Here is a 22091-nt window from a genome sequence, read left to right on the forward strand (position 1 = left end):
CATTCTGCACCAAATGAAGCTTCTGAATACTTTTCAAGGGCAGCTTCACGTAGAGTGCATTGCAGTAATCCAGCCACGACATGACTATGGCATGGGTATCCATGGCCAGATCTGCTTTCTCGAAAAAGGGCCACAGCTAGCACACTAGCCGAAGCTGTACACAGGTACCCTTGGCCACCACCTCCACCTGAGCATCTAAAAGCAGAGTTGGGTCCAGCAACACTCCCCAGCTGCGCATTTGCTCTTTCAAGGGGAGTACAACCCCACCCAGAGCTGGTTGAATCACCCTATCCCAATTGGCTTTCCTACTGACCAAAAGCACCTCTGTCTTATATGGATTTAATTTCAGTTTGCTAGCCCACATCCAGCCCATCAGTATGCTATTGCAAAACCTGGCATGTCAGAAACATTATAAAGGCTTTAACAAAAATAGCAACCAAGAAGGAAATTTAGGAATAGGCATAACCAATCCATTCAAGTTGTGTTTATGTATTTGTATTCTTGCAGAAACATTGTGCTTTAGTTCCCTTAATGATAAATTGTGCATTTGTATTTATTTTTAAATATCAATATAACCTTTCTACCAGTAGTGCACTATTGAGCTCTTAAAACAGCTATCATCTCTTTATTGTTTTGAAAGCAAACTACAAGAGAAGGTTTCTAGTTTCAAATGGTATTGCTTGGTTAACATTTTGCTCATGCAAGGAAATAACTAGCATTCTGGCTTTGTTACAGAATGAATCCTCTAATTCCCAAAGCTTCAGTACCAATAGCCAGGTAAGGACATCAGCTCTCTTAAAGCCTTAACTGCCTAGTACCTGCTAGGATTGAGGCAGCTGAACTTAGGTAATACACATCACTTCTGCTAGCCCAGTCTCTGTGGTGTGGCACACTGCACACAAACAACTTCTTATGGAGTCACTGAAGGCATAACAAAGGGATGGGGATATCTCTTAATCACTATTAAGAAATCAGGAGTATATGTTGTCTCCTCCCCAGAGCAAATTCCCTCCTCCTGCCTGAACGCACGTAAGGAATATGCTGGCAATGATATTGCAGATAAAGCTAACCAGAACCACCACTTCACCAGAATCCTTGAATCTGAACAAAGCTGGAACTACACAATATGGAGAATGTGTGGTTGCTATCAAAAGTAACAGCTCCATGTCTCCTCTTTATCTCTCCTACACAACATGTCATGCTATAAATAAAAAGTTTGATTGTCTATAAATAAAACGTTTGAAATCAATAAAACGTTTGACTATAAATAAAATGTTGACATGATGATTTTGCAGTTCGAATTCTCACCCACCCAACAAACAGTAGCCACACTTTCTCTGACATATGTCATTCTGGCCTGATTAAGAAGGGAAGCTTAATGTCAGTGGCAGGGTGTTAAGAGAGCTTCATTATTTTAATGTAAGGTAGTAATAAATTTAAAGACCAACATGGAAGTGTAGGTTCAGAAGTTAATATTGAAATCCAAGGACTGGTGTGATGTACCAGGGGCTACTCTATGCTTTCCTAGGGATCTACCCTCAGTAGAGAGGTTGCTCTGATCCCAATTTAGGAGCACAGCAATCCTTCAGGGTAGGTTTCCACCAGTTGAAGACTGATCTAAAGCCAGTGACCAAGCTCAGACATGGCTTCCACAAACTGGAACTGTCTGGCTTAGGACTCACAGGCACTGTACAGCCAGAGTGCACACAATCCAGCTCTAGACGAACAGTATATTGATCTAAAAACAACTCCTCAGTAGAGCATGACCTTATGAGGCACATGGGGAAGAGTTTTGCAAGTGACCCTCCAGAACCTTTTAAAGCCACTTCTAACTATATGAAATGTATTAATAAGGGTTACACACAGTATAAGGAATTGGAGAAAATACGGGAAATTTGGAGTAAAGAAAGTCACACAGGAATTCCAAATAAAATACAAAAACATTAACTAACTTGGCTGACGGAGACCTAATCTCTGCAATGTCTCTCTTGGGACACTAGTAGCAGTGGGTGACATGGTGCCTGGTTCCTGGCAATGCATGACTATACTGGTGACAAAATGGCTGGGGATTTTGGCCCTCATTTTATAGTGATTAAAGAAGGGAAAGGCTTTCTCTGTCTTCCAGGGATAGACAGCTCTAGGATCCAATGAAAAGAGCCCGTGTATCTCTGATGTAACACTGGTCTTAGGCCAATCTATGGTTGAGGTTTTGCCTTCAAATTGGAGGTTCCTGCTTCTCAATGGGTCTGAACCTATATGTATAAAGGGTAGGTCTGGTTTGAACTGGTCATCTATTGTGAAATAGGGTTTAAGACGATAGCTTGATTGCTCGGTCTCGCTCTCTCCTCATTGACACACACACACACACACACACACACACACTGATTGTCCCCATTCAATAACAAAAGAGAGGAATGTTCCCCATTCAGAGCACTCTGGGTGGATGGAAGTATCAGACATTCTTGAGCTATGATGGAGATCTGTGTTCTTTCACAACCAGAGAGCAACTTTTGGCATGCTCAAAGACTTGTAGGTGTCCAATGAGAACTTTTACTTTTCTTCTTGACTCCAAACTCATGCACTAATGGTTGTTGAAATTCATCTCAAAAATGGTTTGCCATGCAACATGATGAGCTGCTAAGAAACACAAGATCCTGGGATGCACACAGCTACTTGCATTCTTCTTTGAAGCCAACAATAGTATTCCATTAATTAATTTTTGAATCCTGACTCAGAATTGTGAATTGCAATGGTTTTAAATGGTCACCTTAAATGTGAGGCAAACATTAAAACACCAAACGTTCTTTGCTAGCTCAGAGTAAAATCAGAGATGGGGAAGAACTTTTACTCTGTCCTTTCCATCTCCCCCTCCCCCTCCCCCACTGGTCAACACAACCACTTACTTGGCTAGTTTGCTGCCCAGCAGCAACTGTGAGGTGAAGAAAAGGAGGGGATCTCTCTCCAGACACTTATCCTGGTGCCTGGCTCATAGCCATAAAGGGACTTCACTCCCTTGGTCCATAGCACTGCTGCAGCAAATCAGGTAAGAGGGTGAAAAGAGCAACTTTGGAGGGCTATGAGCAGATAGGTGAGTGAGAAGGGTGGGTTTCAAAGCTCACTGAGGGGATTTGGAAGAGATCAGCTCCATGGCATGACAAGGTCTGATCTGGCTTGGAATAAACCTAACTATTTTATGAAGTTTGAGGATAACAGTTCGGTTTCTCAAGACCAGATCTGAGCCTGACTTGAGGAATTTGCCCCATTGCTATTTGTAACTGATTTTAGTGTATGTTGTTATACACCTGTTATACCTTACACAGTAGGGATGTGTAGAACATTCTGAGCTCGTAATGTTTTGACTCGAAATGGGCCATTTTGAGTGTTCTGGGCTCATTAAAGAACACCCTTCAAATGAAGGTCCTGTCCCGAGCTTGGAATGTAACGACCCCATTCTGAGTTGGAACATTCCGAACATTCCAGTCGCCATTTTGGACTCCAAAATGGCACTCTTCTGGCCTCTACGCATGTGCGGCAGCCATTTGCATGATCAGCAACACCATGCAACTGGCTGCTGAGCATGTGCAGAAGCCAGGAGTCCAAAATGGTCTCCAAAATGGTGTCCAAAATGTCGCTCGGAAATCTTTGTGTGTTCCAAGCTCAATCTCTGCAAACTTGGCAAATCCCTGCTAACTTGGCAAAGAGGCACACTTTAACGTGGTGATTCTCTTTATTTAGCAGGAGGAGAGTAACTGGCCCTATCCACCCCCAGCACAGTACCTCCAGTGACTGTTGCTGGTGTCTATTTGATGTTTCTTTTTAGATTGTGAGCCCTTTGGGGACAGGGATCCATCTTATTTGTTTGTTGTTTCTCTGTGTAAACCACCCCGAGCCATTTTTGGAAGGGTGGTATAGAAATTGAATAAATAAATAAATAAAATTCCATTGGAACAACCAGCTCGACTGGTTGTTCCAGTGCAACATTCAGGGTATTTGCATTCTGTTCCAAGTTTTGAATTGAATGCAAATGTCATTCCATGCACATCCCTATTACACAGTGGAGCAGATTACAGCCTTTGTCTCAGACCACGCTCAAGTGAGTGGAAGGAAAAATGCTGAATCATCCCTGCTGAGCTTTCTGGCAAAGGCTACTCCTAAAACTCTTCTGTATTTTTGGTAGGTTCAAAAATGGTCGCTGCCACCACCCCTCTCTATTACAGAACTTGGACCTCCCTGGGCTTGGGGTGGAATTCCCAAGGATTTTTTTTTTATTATTATTATTTTTGCTATTGGAAGAGTACAAAAATCTTCCACGTGCTGCAAGCCTACATGTGGTGAGAAAACTAACAGCTGCTGCGCTCCTAAGGCATGTTTGCACCAGAGAACAAAAGCCCCCTTCAGCCCCGCTTTTCTCCTGAGTTGAAAATCCACTCAGAGAGGCTTGTACAAAAGAACAAAAAGAAAACAGTTTTATTCAAATGCTACAGACTGTTTCCATATGTGGTTTCTCAGCTTTTAGTTACAGGTAAAAATACTCAGTAAGTTACAATAATACTTCAAAAAGCACCCCAGATGAAGTTGGGGTGGCACGCTTTAAAAATTGTGGTTACCCAGTTGCAAGGAACAGGTATGTAGGAAACTACAAAGGCACAATTAAAACTTACAGAGTCTTTTGTAACACCCTGGCTGGATAGGTGTAGGTTAGTGTTTCTTAGCTTAATTACATTGCAGATAAACAATAATAGACCAGTATCAGGGATATATAAAGCACACACAAAAGGAACAGAAAATCTAACGCAATCTGACTAAACAAACATTCCCTAGACTAAACTTCCCGAAGCCAAAATCCTGGTTTCCCTTTGTCTTGAACTCACCAAATCCTGGAAGAAAATTCCAGCTGCCTTACCCTCCTGGCTTCCCAGGACCTGCAGAAGGGAACTTCTGCAGCCAGTTCTCTTGGCCACATGTCCTTCTATCTGCACTCCCAGCCTGCTTCTTCTAACAAAGAACTCTTCTCTTCCTCCCAATAGCTCTCTAGGTCCCACCCACCTGGTGTGCTGATTGGCTGAGTTCTGGAGTTCACCAGCCTGTCAGTCATTCACTTCTGGTTAACTCTTTAGGGGAGGGTTGGTGGTCACTACACACAGCTTTACAGCTCTGATTTTACATGTTACTCCCTGATATATAGGGAAGATTCCTTTCTTTAAATATTGCCTGTTTGCAGTGAAATAATCTGACCCTATTCTTTTCAGGGTGAAACCTTTTCTAGCAATGAAAACCATTATGGCCATGTAAGTATCTTCCTGTTTTGACCAGATGGAACTTCACCCAAATATTTTATTAAGAGTAACTACCCCTTACCTCCTATAACTTTCTGATGTTCATTAAAAAACAATGGTCAGCATCCAGACTAATGACGCGTGGGTGCAGTGATACTGCACTGGTGTTATGGGTAGGAGGGACAATTTTTGTTGATCCCTCTAAAGCTGTGACTCCCAAAAAATATGTCCCTGAGGGTCACACAGCCCCCAGGGACATATTTTTAGGAGCCACAGTGGCTTTCAGATGGAAGGGGAGATTGGTGAAAGTCACTCTCTCCTCATAGCACCAGTGCAGTGGCAGCACCTGCCCTTAATTAGTTCAGATGTTGATAACTGCAGACAACTCTCTAAGGAGTATGCTCCTGACCGAAGTATGAAGTACAAAGGCAGGGATGAATCAGGGGTTGGCATAAATTTGGGCTTTCTTATCGAAATACATACAACTCATTATTTTAGTTCTTGGGGGAAGTATATAAAATATTTTAAAATCTTGAGATTCTGAGACATACAACTTGGGCTTGTTTTTAATTTTCTATGTCCATGGGAGAAGATTGACTTGACATGTTAAAAATGGTGGCGTGGATCTGGAGGCAGCCTCACAGCATTCAATCCAAACCTACCTGTTCCTTTTAGGACTGAACTCGGGGGCGGGGGGGGGGCTGGTTCTGCAACTTGAGAGCAGAAGTTAACAATGCTAACCGATTGCCATGATGTTATCTTGAAAGCTCCTCTCCTTATCTCTGGAGCAGTTTTGCACTTTTAAAAAGAGATTTTTAAAATTAATATGACATGAAAGAACAGATGAATGCAGCTTTTTTTTTTAAGGCGGACAGTCCACTTGAAATATGGAGGGAAGGCAAGACTAGCTGCTGAGCCAATGTTTGACTTTCTGGGAGGCATGCCTGTCATTTCAGTTACAAAGTACTGCTCACCTGTGGCAGAGGGATGCCCTGTGAATTCTCTTTTTCTATTATGTTTATCTTCACCATCATAAGATTATTTCTACAGCCATGGGGCTGGAAACTTTTTAAAAGAATAGTTTTTGGATTGTCACATGAGCTCCTGAGTCATATAGAAGTCCCATATAAAAGAGGAGGAGTTACATATACCCTTTGGGTTGTGTAAGTGCAAATGACCTCACTGGTAATACAGGATGCACTTAAGAGATAATAGATGGGTTCAAACAATCCACCACAAGTAAGTTGGAAGGAACAGCTGTTCCCAGAGAGTGCATACTCCCAAAGGGCATGTCGTTTGAGCTTGTTCACCACCAGTTAACTGAGTCCTCTGTCTGACATTTGCCTGACTTCTGCAACCAACATTTGAAGTTTGGCGGAGAACATTGGATGAAAGGTCAGGCAGAGGACTCAGAAATTAGTGGTGGGTGGGTGTGGACAACTCACTCACTGGGAGCACACACTCCCAGGAACTAAGGAATTTGCAGTTCCTTCCTACTTACTTGCCGGCCAATAGTGTGAACCTATCCAATTAGAGCCAATTCCGGCTTTCAGAAAAAGGCCATGATACATCCCTCATTGACAATATCACATGTTTGAGTGCTCTCAAACTTTTTTGCTTGTAGAAAGGTAGCTGAGCGAAGGATTCCATCCTAGCACGTCAAGAAGATGTGCTTGTTTCCCACATGCAAGGGCTTTTAAAACCAGTCAGTAGCCAAACACATTCTGGAGTGGCGGTGTTCCATGAGGATCTTGTAAACAAATATTATGGTACTGTTGTATACTGGCAAGATCTTTCTCAATCTATCATCCAGTTTATTTTTAATTTCAAAGTATGTCTAATACAAATGGGCTCCGTATGCTATAGTGTAGTGCAACTGAATAATTAAAAAAGAAAATGAAGCTATTAGTTAAGTTGTTAGGGCATTATCTTTTTCTTGAAGAAATTATTTCACTCTGCATAAAATTGACACTGAGAAATTGATTATTTTTATCTTTTGGTGTTCTTTATAGGACGGTTCATTTATGGTGTATGCCAATGGGCAGGTAAGCAGATTGTCCATTTGCCTGAATCTTGGTCTTACTTTGTCTAGTAACTAAGCATTAGATGGACAATGTCTTTGACCCTTTTATATCTTTATGGCTCTCAGATTGTGCCATCCTTTTTGACCATCTTCATTCACTGTCTTTTTGACATTCTTTCATGAAATTAAAGCCAACCTGTCTTCCTCACACTGGTTCAGTGTAGCTCCCTGTAGCTCCCTTTTCCTTCCATTTCAAAAATGCCAGATACAGCATGATGCTTTCAATGCATTCTGGTAACATGCAAAATGAAGTAGTTTAAGAATTCACTTATTAACACACAGGAATCAAAACGAAAGATTATTGTAGCCATTCGGCTGGGCGGGGGGAGTCCCTGTAATTGTATAGCTATAATTGTAATTGTATAGCATTGCTGATTCCCCTCTAATTGCCCATGATTTTCCACAGAGCTATTTTCCACTGAACTATTTGGGGTTCCGTTCCTACCACACTCACAGTTTCATCTAGAATTGTCATCCTGTGTTCATTCACTTTTTATGTATAATCCTGACAATACCATTGTTAACCCATTGCATTTAATGAATTTGATTTTCTTGCTGCAGAACTTTCACAATACAACTAGCCAATCTCAAAATAATCTGCCTCTCAGAATATTAAATTCCATGGCAAAGCATAGTACTGCATTTCATCTGACTTTTTACAACAAAAAATAAACTAAACTTTTATATTTTTACAGGGAGAGTGTGTTTGTCCTAGTGCTCAGGTAACTATTATTCTTTACAAAATATGCAGCAGCTGTCTTTTGTGATTTCTTTCATAAATGATCCTGGGCATTGTCATATGACTGATTTATGTGAGATTATTTTCCCCTGCCATATAGTGATTTTCTGCAATCATTCCCAAATTTTCTGTGCAAGCCACAGTACACATAAAATGTTAAATCACATGTAGAATAAGGGACCCTGTGCAAACAGACCCCAAAAATTCTGGGAGCTGAACTCTTGTAGGCGTCTCTTACAAGACATAGTTCCATGTGATTCTAAATTGAAGAACTGACCCCATTGCACTATAGGAGAAAGTAGTTGTGTGAATAATCTTTGTCTGTAGTCCTCAAAGTTCAGAGACTGAAGTTAAGAGACTTTAACAACCTGTGCTGCTTGGGTCATCAAAACACTCTAGGCAGGACAAGATTGGTGGTATTAAAAAAAACAACTCCAAAAAAACTTCCTTTTCTAACAGAGGGATCTGTTAGGGTTCACCATAGGCTGCTGTGCTGTCCAAATGGGAAAACTATAGTAGTACTTGTTCTCAAATGCAGAATAAAAAAACATGGTTTGAAGTAGTTTTCTGATTCTGTTGGAAGGGCAAGTGTAATCACACTGACTTGTACGTCTTGGCAAAATTATGGTTAGCACTAAATAGGAAATGGAGTGGGAAGCTGTGTGCAAGAGGGAAGCATGTAGAGCAGTGACTCATTTCCAGCCCTGCAAACTACTGTTTGGGATAATTGCCTGAAATGAGCCTATATTTAGTTGTGAGAGGATTTTATTAGTTTTGCACTGACCCTAAAATTGTTTGTCAGAAGCAGGATGCAGAGGGCTGCAAGCAGTGATGGACTGGGACAAAAAAATCAGCCCTGGCATAAGGTGGAGGGTGTTTCTTGGCAATGCCACAGGTGGGGCTGAAAATCTCCCCTCACCTACACCCTTCCCTGCTCCAGGGACAGCAGGCAGCCCCCACAGCCACACTCACCCTGACAACCATGACCATGCCCATCCCCACGGCCACACAACCGACTTAAATAGATGCTATAATTTTGGGGATTCTGTTACAAGAGGCCAAGGATAGTTTCTGCCTGTCCTTCTGTGTCTAGCAGCTGGATGACAAGCAGAAATTCAGTAGGTGGTGCTTCCCCAGCATTTGGAGATTGGAACTTCACCGATTGAAGTTCAGACTGTCATGCAGCTGAAGTACAGACAGAATTTCAACAGGTAGTGCTTCCATTCATTTGCTAGGTAAAGTTGCACCTGTTGAAGATCTGCCTGTCACACAACTGTTAACATTTTGGACCCTCTGTTCCTTACAAGGAGAACTCAGCAGCCCCTTCCCCTTATAAGGTACAAAATTGAAGGGTGGTAACAGCACTGAGGCCTAGCTTGAGCTAAAATGAAGCAATTAAAATTGTCGAATAAAAATATACATAACATAACAATGTTGAAGAGAACAAACATTTTATAAGTAATTTCTACTAACAGTGACATGGTCTTGACACATGAACAACACAGATTTCCCACTGAACAACTTTTCCCTTCTCACAGCATCTACACATGCTTTCTGTCACTTCTTTCCATTGGACACACAATTTTCCGATGTACCTTTTGCTGTACTCTGCACATTCCACTTGTAGCTTCTGGATTTTTCAAGATCACAGTTGTTTTTGGTCAAATTATTACAGGACAGCCACTGCCTATTTTGTGGAGTGTAGCCAAACAGATACTTCAAGCCTGAATTTCAGTTGCCTATGAGCAGCTTTGAGGGTGGGAGGGAGAATACCAGGTGACTTGTAACCACTTCCTGGTGAGAACTGATTTTTTTTTTTTAAGGAGACATCCTTAGTCACACAAAAAATGCCAGTAAGCAGGATTCAGTCACAGACCCAAACTGAAAAACTGGTCAAATACAATTAAATCCAAGAACCCTTTTATTTTAAAAGCAAGCATGAAATGGGCATAATATCCCACCTCTGAATAGCTTCTTCACCAACTTCCCAGCCTTATCCCCTCCCCCCACAAATAATTTTGCCTTTGCAATATTTGCCTCTTCTCACACATGAAGCATCATCTTATGCATGTCTACTTAGAATTAAGTCCTGTGGAGTCCAATGGGATTTACTCTTGTGTAAATATTATTATTAAATATGGATTATGTCAGGTAATTGTAGGGTGTGTTCTGAGCATGAGAAAAGTGAATCCCCCCAGCACTGACTAATCTTAGCTGTTTCTTCACACATGTGTGGAGTTGGGAACAATTGCTTCCAGGTAAAGATGGCTTTGGCCTTTAGGTTGGTCCTGGGAGTTCTCTTTTAAAAAATTAACCACTGCAGCCTTTATACATTGAATGATCATTCTACATAGCCTCTGCCCTACAGCCAGCCACTGGGACTGGAAAGAGAACTCTCCTTTCCCAGGAAATGAAAGGTGAAGGGAGAAGGGGATGGTGATGGGAACAAAAGAGAGGAAAGGAAAGATGGGAAGGGAGAGAAGAAATGAGGGACAAAGCCAAAGAAGAGGGTTTGAAGGTAGCAGGAGGATGAGGGAATATGGAAGACTGCGCCAAGAGCAAAGGATGCTTGAGAAGGTCATAGAGCAGGAGACAGAGAGAGTGGGAAATGGGAAAAGGAAAGGGAGAAGAAAAGGTGACTTTTAGCATTTTACAACTTGTTTCCCAGGCTCCACAGTCCAGCAACATTATTTTCATTCCCAGTCCCATGCTCTGGCGGTAGCGGCTGCTGCCTTCGCATCTCCCAAGTGTGCTGGTGATTCCATCTCCATTCCCTCCTCATCCCACCTGGGCCAAACATCAATGCAGGGCATTTTTCCAGACTATGAGATTTGTAACACTTGAAGTGTTGCAAAGTGTAACGGAATGAGGCAGCAGTTTGAAACCATGAGTGCAGTATTATATGCAATGTGACAAGGTTTTGGCTGTCCATATTGCCCATATTGGACTGGGAGTGGTTTTTCCAGGCAGGGAGTGTCCATATTCCACCTCTGGAACACATTCACTGACTCCTCCTCAGTTTCGGACCAATGGGGTTGTGGAGGGAGAGGGGGATTGATGGAACTATTTTTTTAAAAAATATTTCTTGGTGCACTTGCACAAGTCATTGCAGGCTTGTGAAAGCAAAGATATATATTTTCTTTAAAAAATCCAATGGTGGAAAAGGAGGGAGGAGGCAGAGGGGAGGCAGGCACTCCTCCAGTGAGGGTGAGCAATCTGAAGATGGGTGGGCTCCCTGGGAGGAGATCTGGTCTCTGTGCCCTCTGCATGATCAAGAGAGGTGGCTCCTCTGAGACTGGCAGGCACGGGCTTTCCCTAACCTGGGCTGTCGCCACTGCCACTGCTTCCTCTCCCTGTCATAGCCGGGCTGGCAGAGGGGCTCCAGAAAAGCAGCGGTTTTGCAAGGGGGAGGAGGAGTGTGAAAGGGAGGGTGGGCAGCCAGCCCCCCCGGAGCCCTCTGGAAGGAGAGCAAAATCCTGGTAAAATTATTTCATGGACGGATCGGAGAAGGGCTGTAAAATCAACCAATCCTTGCACTGCTGTTGCAATTGGGATGGCACGGAAGTAAATGATTTAGTTCAATGGGCTTCCTCTTCCGAAAAGTGCCAGGGAATGCACTTTTGGCAGGGAAATGAGTGGAAGGGATCCCCTTGCCCACCTACACCCCACCGTAAGCAGCACCTGCCCCTCCCCCACAAAATAATTTATTATTATTAATAAGTATTATTATTATTATTATTATTATATTTTATTATTAAAATAACTGTCCACACTGCAACATGCTGCAAGCATAAATAATGTGACAAGCCTCCCTACAATGGAGGCTTTCCTGCAATGCTGCTTTCCTGAAATGCTGTTACCACGTTATAGGGCAATAACGAAACAATTAAACCCAAAAAAAGGCATGGGGAATATGAACTGTACCCTGCTGACAACACAACAACACCGATGTCATAATATGGGCAAAATGGAGGGGCACTTAGTGAATACATTATGAAAATGTGACAGCGCGTAATCTGGAAAATTATTATTATTTATTATTTTACATTTATATCCTGCTCTTTCCTCCAAGGACACCAGAGCGGTGTACTACATACTTGAGTTTCTCTTTCACAACAACCCTGTGAAGTAGGTTAGGCTGAGTGAGAAGTGACTGGCCCAGAGTCACCCAGCTAGTTTCATGGCTGAATGAGGATTTGAACTCAGGTCTCCCCGGTCCTAGTCCAGCACTCTATAGCCACTACATCATGCTGGCTCCGTGGTGTAGTGGTTAGATGAACCAGTTAGAAAATGCCCAGATGAACTTGTTCTCCCCTTTCCCCCTTACTACTCTTCCTTTTTATAGTGATGGATGTGCTGGCAGCTCAAAAGGTTTCTTTTGGCTGCTTGCTAAGCTCTTCTCTCCTACTCTGCCAGTTCAAAACACAGAGGGCCAGGAAGGGACTGGCACTTCCTTTTGCTCCAGGCAGTCCTCTGCCTTTTTGAAGATGCAGAGAGCAGGTGGGGAAGGGATTAGGTTCCCAACTGTGATGCACAGAGGGGCCAGAGAGGGGCTGGAGAGGCAGCAGCCCTTCTGGTTTGTTGTGATAGTCAGTTTGTGCCTGGCTGCAGGGATGGGGGAAATAGTTAGGGATGTGCCCGAACTGGTTCGGAGGCCATGCTGGAGGCCTCCAAACCGGTCCGGTTCCGAGCCAGTCCGGTGGTTCAGCACGGAGGGGGGTTGTACCTTTAAGGGGGGGTAGTACTTCCCCCCCACCGCTCTTCCCTCTCCGGCGCTGTGGTTTTCTTTAAAGTTTCTGGGGCAGAAGTGTTCCTCCCTGCCGCCCCTGCCCCCGTGTGATGCAACGTGTGACGTCTGCGAAGCGCGCGCGTGGTAGCGGCAGGTGCGCACGCGCGGCGGAACGGGCGCATGCGTGTTACTGACTCCAGCTCTGGAAGGCTAACGATGGGGGCAGGGGCGGCAGGGAGGAACGCTGCTGCCCCAGAAACTTTCACAGCGTGCTGTTTTGAGGAGGAGGGGGCAGGGAAATTTCCTCCTCTTCCTTTTCTTCATGCAAGATTTGGCTGCAACCCATTGAATAGTCTTCTGTACAACAGAAGCACTTCTGAGTGATCACTTGTGCATGGAAAGTTACCACTCAAAGCTTGGTACTGCAATTTTTCCTGAAATGGGAGAAACCTGGCTAATACTTAGTTGCTTCTTCTTTAGGGATCATCTACCACATATGGCTACAGACCTTATAACCAGGTGAATATTTCCTCATTTTTTAAGCCCACTGGCTTAGGGACATTTCACCATAACACCTGCCAACCAGAGAAGTAATATTTTTAATGCCATTTTAATGCTGTTTTAATGTAATCTACTTTGTGCTGGCCAAAGACTGCAATAAAGATTATTTGAGATGTAAATTTGAGTTCTTATCTGATCAACAAGAACTATACACCACTACTTCTGTTTCCCAAGAGACATTAGTCCTATTCACGTTTTGTTCAACACTCAGATGTATGTATACTTGTATTGTATTGTACCTGCATTCATTATAAAAGTGAGCCTGGATATAAGCCCCTCAACTGCGTGGTACATAACATGTGAATAACTGTACCTGTGTACAGATCTGTATCTGCACACTTGTATGAGTATTGAAGATGACATGTGAATGGGGCTGTTGTACACTATACAGAAATACAATTGTTCACATGTTGTGCTTAACAAAAGTATAGCAGTATACTTCGTATCTGCACCATACATTTGAGGATCAGTGCAGGTGCAGTCATTCACACAAAAACATGTACCAGTGTACAAATATCTCAACACTGGCACAAATTAATCTCTGAACAGGATTTATACCACCTTGCTATAAACTGATCCTAAGCCAAAGTATTTTGTACAATGTTTCTAGATAATTTAAGATGGGAATAATAGTTTGTTTAGCATGAACAAAGCAGAGTTAGGATTGGTCATACAATTTCTTAAATATTCCTTTTTTCATCAGGGTGGGGGCATGGGGGGAGGCACAAAACGTGTTTTTGGGGATATTTTGTTTTCAGTCTTTTTGGAATAATTGTGTTCTGTTTAGGGTGGATCGAGAGGATCATATGGCCCAGGCAGCAGCCAATATGGACAGGTAAAATCTTTTTAACATAGAATATAAATTGAAATACGTGTGTGTTTGTTTTTAAAATAGAACATAACATAAAATTAAGATTTATGTTTATTTCTCCCTCTGAATATAGAAGGTAGCTTAGTGCAAATATATTAAAGCTATAACTGTAGTTGAGAAAAACAAACCTTTTAAAAGTAATAACTGTTTTCTATTTAGGGTGGACAATATGGTGGTGGCAGCCAATATGGACAGGTAAAAACTTTTAAATATAAATGTGGAAGTACAGAAAATAAAATAAAAACAAGTCCTGTGCTTATTTCTACACTGGAATGTAGAAAGTAGCTTAGTGTAGATTTATTAAGGTAACATATTTAAAAGTAAAAGCTGTTTTCTGTACAGGTTGGAAGATATGGTAGTGGCAACCAGTATGGACAGGTAAAAACTCTTTTAATATGTAGTACATGGATAGCAATGGTAAACCCCTCCTGTATTCTACCAAAGAAAACCACATGGCTCTGGTTGCCAGGAGTCGACATCGACTCGACGGCACAACTTTACCTTTACTTTACTTTACGTATGTAGTATACACATTAGTCTATAGAATACTTGGAGATACAGAAAATATGGCTTGTACTAATTTCTGCTCCTCAAAATATAGAAAGTTGCTTAATGCCTGTATATTAAGGTAGTGTGGTATTTAAGCAGTACACAGTTTCTTTGGGAAGTAATGCAGCAACTGTTTTCTGTTTAGGTTGGGCAGAGAGGGTCATATAGCAGTGGCAGCCAGTTTGAATAACTACAAACTATTAATATATCGCAAAAATGGACAAACAGAAAATAATTACAAAGCTATGTTTATTTCTGCTAATAGATACAGAAAGTAATGCAAATGTACTAAGGTTGGTTTATGATGCCCCACCCCAACTAACAAGAAGTTTCTTATACCCTTCCTGCTTCAAGGGGAATAATTGGTTGATCCCACTAGACAGGGCTTGCCCAGGGCCTGGAGGCTCAAAAGCTTGCTGCAGTACAGCAGGCTGCCACAAGGGACAGCAACATGCAGAGCCTCCAGCCAGGTAGAACATGACAGACCTGATGGACTTTAGCCTGACCAGTGGCACACCTAGGTAATTTTGGTGCCTGGACTGTCCCTGCCACGAGGTGCCCCCCCCCGCCACAAGGCCCCCCTCGTTAAAAATAACCCACCTGTGTTTTGGGGGGCCTGCCGCCACTGCCCCGCTGCTCCAAGCTACCAATCATTTCTATAATTCTAGCCACCATGTGCATGGCCAGGGGGTAGGGAGTGAGCCAAGCAGCCACTGCGGCGGGCAGAGTGGATGCTGGGCCTGTCCATCCGGCCCAGCAGCCCTTGAGAACTGTGAGGTGTGCCTGCGCAGTTGAAATAGATCGCCATAAGCCTGTGATGGGGGCTGCCATCACAGAGGGAGGCCTGCTCGGCTCATCCCCCACCCTCCGGCCACGCACATGGTGGCTAAATTATTTAAAAGATCAGGAGTTTGGCAGGGCAGCAGTGGGGTGGGTGCGGGGTGGCAGCAGGAGGCCGCAGAACTGGGCCCCATGGTCCGGGGGTAAGAGCGCCTCTGAGCCTGACCGAGTTGCAGGGCCCTTCTTTTGGTCTAAAAGCAGTTTAATACAGATATAGTATAGTAACATATGATTTTGGCAGCAAACAATGGCTTATATGCAGAGCAGCATTAAGAGGCTGTATCTTTTCAGTCAGAGACTTCCCGAGCAGCAGACCATGAGTGTGGGGGGAGAGGAAGCAATGTTATCTGATCTTCTTTGCCTCTATAAGTCCATTTGCTTTCCAGAAACATGTCTCTAAGGGTCATGCAGCCCTCAGGGATATGTTCCTGGAAGGTAAAGAAAACCTATGGAGGCAAGGGAGATCAGTGAAAATTGCTCCCGCTGTACACACACTCTGCTGCTAAGGTAACAGGGGTATCCTTAGAGAGCCCTGGTAGGGTGCGAGGTGGGGCCTGGGACTAATCAGCCAGTGAGGGGACCCCTTCCAATTAATTTTAATGTCAGCAACAAGAACAGGGTCCAGGTGATCACTGTGCTTGCCCTGCCCTAAGGACAGGGCTTGTCCTTGCCCCCTAAGGGCTTGTGCATTTCGATTGTCTACCAGTGTCTGCCAGTGCTAGGCCTAGACTGAGTGAGTGAACCCCCATCTACACACACACACACACACACACACACACACCCTCCCTCTGGAATTCTGGATGAGGTTTCTGAGGTATTCTGAGTGTAGATTCTCTGGTAGCATATGATATTTTCAATGACAAACCATGAATCCACTCTCATATGCTACCAGAGAATTACACTTAAAACACCTCAGAAACAACAGAACCCATGGGGGTGGTTGGCACCCTATGTGCTCTACACCACCACTCGCTCCCAGCCATCCCAGTGCCCCCCAAGTGCAGTTACGGGGCTGCTGAAACCTCCATCATTCCCTATGGGGAAGAACATTAAAGAAATGTAAACTCCATTAAATCTTTAAAAATCAGCCCTCTGCCCAATTCCTTTGAAATAATTCTGGCAGCTTCCTTGCCCCCACTGGGAAGTACCACCCACCCTACTCTGCTCTGGGCCACCCCTTTTCCTCCCGATGTGAAGCTATAGTTTTGCTGAAATCTCCATTATTACCTATGGGAAAAATCTTAAACTTCAAAAATTCACCAAAAATCAGCTCTTTGCCCAATTCCTCTGAAATTTGGTTGGTAGCTTCCACCCATTGGGCACTATCAACTCCACCCACTAGTTTTGCCCCAGGGCCATTTTTTAAAATCCAAAATGTTTCGGATTCGGATTTTGCAATTTCAAACAAAGAACAAAATTGGGGTGTTTCGGATTAGGGCTAAAAACAAAACAGGAAAAACAAAACAAAATGCACAACCCTACAGCCCTGTCAGAAAGCCTCTGATTGTGTTAAGAGCAGCCTCTTGCTGCAAGGATGCACCTCATGCTGCTTCCTTAGAATGCTGCTCTTCAGGTCAGCAAATCTTTTTTGATGTAATAATTTTTCTGTACAGGGTGGACAGTGTGGATTATATGGTCCCACGACCCTCAAGACCATAGTTTTAGTTCAGTTTATTTCAGTAAATAACCAGTAATTACAACAATATAGTACAATCTCAAGGCCATATTTTTGGGAGGCACAGTGGGATGCAGAGGGAAGGGGAGATTCACAAAAATTAACCCTCCCCTGTAGCATGCACATAGTGTTAGTCTGGATGTCAGCCCATATTTTTAAAAGCAATTTTTTTTCCTATACAGGAAAAAAGAGAGGAAAGGAAAGATGGGAAGGGAGAGAAGAAATGAGGGACAAAGCCAAAGAAGAGGGTTTGAAGGTAGCAGGAGGATGAGGGAATATGGAAGACTGCGCCAAGAGCAAAGGATGCTTGAGAAGGTCATAGAGCAGGAGACAGAGAGAGTGGGAAATGGGAAAAGGAAAGGGAGAAGAAAAGGTGACTTTTAGCATTTTACAACTTGTTTCCCAGGCTCCACAGTCCAGCAACATTATTTTCATTCCCAGTCCCATGCTCTGGCGGTGGCGGCTGCTGCCTTCGCATCTCCCAAGTGTGCTGGTGATTCCATCTCCATTCCCTCCTCATTCCACCTGGGCCAAACATCAATGCAGGGCATTTTTCCAGACTATGAGATTTGTAACACTTGAAGTGTTGCAAAGTGTAACAGAATGAGGCAGCAGTTTGAAACCACGAGTGCAGTATTATATGCAATGTGACAAGGTTTTGGCTGTCCATATTGCCCATATTGGACTGGGAGTGGTTTTTCCAGGCAGGGAGTGTCCATATTCCACCTCTGGAACACATTCACTGACTCCTCCTCAGTTTCGGACCAATGGGGTTGTGGAGGGAGAGGGGGATTGATGGAACTATTTTTTTTAAAAATATTTCTTGGTGCACTTGCACAAGTCATTGCAGGCTTGTGAAAGCAAAGATATATATTTTCTTTAAAAAATCCAATGGTGGAAAAGGAGGGAGGAGGCAGAGGGGAGGCAGGCACTCCTCCAGTGAGGGTGAGCAATCTGAAGATGGGTGGGCTCCCTGGGAGGAGATCTGGTCTCTGTGCCCTCTGCATGATCAAGAGAGGTGGCTCCTCTGAGACTGGCAGGCACGGGCTTTCCCTAACCTGGGCTGTCGCCACTGCCACTGCTTCCTCTCCCTGTCATAGCTGGGCTGGCAGAGGGGCTCCAGAAAAGCAGCGGTTTTGCAAGGGGGAGGAGGAGTGTGAAAGGGAGGGTGGGCAGCCAGCCCCCCCGGAGCCCTCTGGAAGGAGAGCAAAATCCTGGTAAAATTATTTCATGGACGGATCGGAGAGGGGCTGTAAAATCAACCAATCCTTGCACTGCTGTTGCAGTTGGGATGGCACGGAAGTAAATGATTTAGTTCAATGGGCTTCCTCTTCCGAAAAGTGCCAGGGAATGCACTTTTGGCAGGGAAATGAGTGGAAGGGATCCCCTTGCCCACCTACACCCCACCGTAAGCAGCACCTGCCCCTCCCCCACAAAATAATTTATTATTATTAATAAGTATTATTATTATTATTATATTTTATTATTAAAATAACTGTCCACACTGCAACATGCTGCAAGCATAAATAATGTGACAAGCCTCCCTACAATGGAGGCTTTCCTGCAATGCTGCTTTCCTGAAATGCTGTTACCACGTTATAGGGCAATAACGAAACAATTAAACCCAAAAAAAGGCATGGGGAATATGAACTGTACCCTGCTGACAACACAACAACACCGATGTCATAATATGGGCAAAATGGAGGGGCACTTAGTGAATACATTATGAAAATGTGACAGCGCGTAATCTGGAAAATTATTATTATTTATTATTTTACATTTATATCCTGCTCTTTCCTCCAAGGACACCAGAGCGGTGTACTACATACTTGAGTTTCTCTTTCACAACAACCCTGTGAAGTAGGTTAGGCTGAGAGAGAAGTGACTGGCCCAGAGTCACCCAGCTAGTTTCATGGCTGAATGGGGATTTGAACTCAGGTCTCCCTGGTCCTAGTCCAGCACTCTATAGCCACTACATCATGCTGGCTCCGTGGTGTAGTGGTTAGATGAACCAGTTAGAAAATGCCCAGATGAACTTGTTCTCCCCTTTCCCCCTTACTACTCTTCCTTTTTATAGTGATGGATGTGCTGGCAGCTCAAAAGGTTTCTTTTGGCTGCTTGCTAAGCTCTTCTCTCCTACTCTGCCAGTTCAAAACACAGAGGGCCAGGAAGGGACTGGCACTTCCTTTTGCTCCAGGCAGTCCTCTGCCTTTTTGAAGATGCAGAGAGCAGGTGGGGAAGGGATTAGGTTCCCAACTGTGATGCACAGAGGGGCCAGAGAGGGGCTGGAGAGGCAGCAGCCCTTCTGGTTTGTTGTGATAGTCAGTTTGTGCCTGGCTGCAGGGATGGGGGAAATAGTTAGGGATGTGCCCGAACTGGTTCGGAGGCCATGCTGGAGGCCTCCAAACCGGTCCGGTTCCGAGCCAGTCCGGTGGTTCAGCACGGAGGGGGGTTGTACCTTTAAGGGGGGGTAGTACTTCCCCCCCCACCGCTCTTCCCTCTCCGGCGCTGTGGTTTTCTTTAAAGTTTCTGGGGCAGAAGTGTTCCTCCCTGCCGCCCCTGCCCCCGTGTGATGCAACGTGTGACGTCTGCGAAGCGCGCGCGTGGTAGCGGCAGGTGCGCACGCGCGGCGGAACGGGCGCATGCGTGTTACTGACTTCAGCTCTGGAAGACTAACGATGGGGGCAGGGGCGGCAGGGAGGAACTCTGCCACCTCAGAAACTTTAAAGAAAACCACAGCGCTGGAGGGGGAAGAGCGGCGGGGGGGGGGTAAGTACTACCCCCCACCCCCCCACCCTTAAAGGTACAACCACCCCAAGCCAAACCGGACCGGTTCGGAGGCCATGCACATCCCTAGAAATAGTTGGAAATTGGGCAGACTCATCTTCTGTGAGGATTGCTTCCCACTTATGCAAGGTGCTGTTGCCCAGTTTTGGCAGATTTTCCTGGCTGCACCTCATCCCATCGCTTTCTGGAAGGTCCCCTAACCCTCAGGAAAAGTTTTTCACAGCGTGCTGTTTTGAGGAGGAGGGGGCAGGGAAATTTCCTCCTCTTCCTTTTCTTCATGCAAGATTTGGCTGCAACCCATTGAATAGTCTTCTGTACAACAGAAGCACTTCTGAGTGATCACTTGTGCATGGAAAGTTACCACTCAAAGCTTGGTACTGCAATTTTTCCCGAAATGGGAGAAACCTGGCTAATACTTAGTTGCTTCTTCTTTAGGGATCATCTACCACATATGGCTACAGACCTTATAACCAGGTGAATATTTCCTCATTTTTTAAGCCCACTGGCTTAGGGACATTTCACCATAACCCCTGCCAACCAGAGAAGTAATATTTTTAATGCCATTTTAATGCTGTTTTAATGTAATCTACTTTATGCTGGCCAAAGACTGCAATAAAGATTATTTGAGATGTAAATTTGAGTTCTTATCTGATCAACAAGAACTATATACCACTACTTCTGTTTCCCAAGAGACATTAGTCCTATTCACATGTTTTGTTCAACACTCAGATGTATGTACAGTACACTTGTATTGTATTGTACCTGCATTCATTATAAAAGTGAGCCTGGATATAAGCCCCTCAACTAATACTTAGTTGCTTCTTCTTTAGGGATCATCTACCACATATGGCTACGCACCTTATAACCAGGTGAATATTTCCTCATTTTTTAAGCCCACTGGCTTAGGGACATTTCACCATAACACCTGCCAACCAGAGAAGTAATATTTTTAATGCCATTTTAATGCTGTTTTAATGTAATCTACTTTATGCTGGCCAAAGACTGCAATAAAGATTATTTGAGATGTAAATTTGAGTTCTTATCGGATCAACAAGAACTATATACCACTACTTCTGTTTCCCAAGAGACATTAGTCCTATTCACATGTTTTGTTCAACACTCAGATGTATGTACAGTACACTTGTATTGTATTGTACCTGCATTCATTATAAAAGTGAGCCTGGATATAAGCCCCTCAACTAATACTTAGTTGCTTCTTCTTTAGGGATCATCTACCACATATGGCTACGCACCTTATAACCAGGTGAATATTTCCTCATTTTTTAAGCCCACTGGCTTAGGGACATTTCACCATAACACCTGCCAACCAGAGAAGTAATATTTTTAATGCTGTTTTAATGTAATCTACTTTATGCTGGCCAAAGACTGCAATAAAGATTATTTGAGATGTAAATTTGAGTTCTTATCTGATCAACAAGAACTATATACCACTACTTCTGTTTCCCAAGAGACATTAGTCCTATTCACATGTTTTGTTCAACACTCAGATGTATGTACAGTACACTTGTATTGTATTGTACCTGCATTCATTATAAAAGTGAGCCTGGATATAAGCCCCTCAACTAATACTTAGTTGCTTCTTCTTTAGGGATCATCTACCACATATGGCTACGCACCTTATAACCAGGTGAATATTTCCTCATTTTTTAAGCCCACTGGCTTAGGGACATTTCACCATAACACCTGCCAACCAGAGAAGTAATATTTTTAATGCCATTTTAATGCTGTTTTAATGTAATCTACTTTATGCTGGCCAAAGACTGCAATAAAGATTATTTGAGATGTAAATTTGAGTTCTTATCGGATCAACAAGAACTATATACCACTACTTCTGTTTCCCAAGAGACATTAGTCCTATTCACATGTTTTGTTCAACACTCAGATGTATGTACAGTACACTTGTATTGTATTGTACCTGCATTCATTATAAAAGTGAGCCTGGATATAAGCCCCTCAACTA

General features: G+C 43.6%; 1 protein-coding gene across 1 annotated transcript in view; it reads left to right on the forward strand.

Moving 5' to 3' along the window:
* The window catches only part of LOC128322513 (hornerin-like), a 138541-nt gene that overhangs the window by 84252 nt on the left and 32198 nt on the right, over positions 1–22091 (forward strand). The window contains exons 44-55 of the mRNA XM_053243883.1: positions 736–777; positions 5250–5288; positions 7289–7321; positions 8055–8081; positions 13308–13346; positions 14176–14223; positions 14419–14454; positions 14602–14637; positions 20546–20584; positions 20941–20979; positions 21336–21374; positions 21720–21758. Coding sequence (XP_053099858.1) covers positions 736–777; positions 5250–5288; positions 7289–7321; positions 8055–8081; positions 13308–13346; positions 14176–14223; positions 14419–14454; positions 14602–14637; positions 20546–20584; positions 20941–20979; positions 21336–21374; positions 21720–21758 — 456 coding nt within the window. The remainder of the gene's footprint in view (positions 1–735; positions 778–5249; positions 5289–7288; positions 7322–8054; positions 8082–13307; positions 13347–14175; positions 14224–14418; positions 14455–14601; positions 14638–20545; positions 20585–20940; positions 20980–21335; positions 21375–21719; positions 21759–22091) is intronic.

This window comes from Hemicordylus capensis, chromosome 4 (assembly GCF_027244095.1).
Source record: "Hemicordylus capensis ecotype Gifberg chromosome 4, rHemCap1.1.pri, whole genome shotgun sequence".
NCBI classification, from domain to species: Eukaryota; Metazoa; Chordata; class Lepidosauria; order Squamata; family Cordylidae; genus Hemicordylus; species Hemicordylus capensis.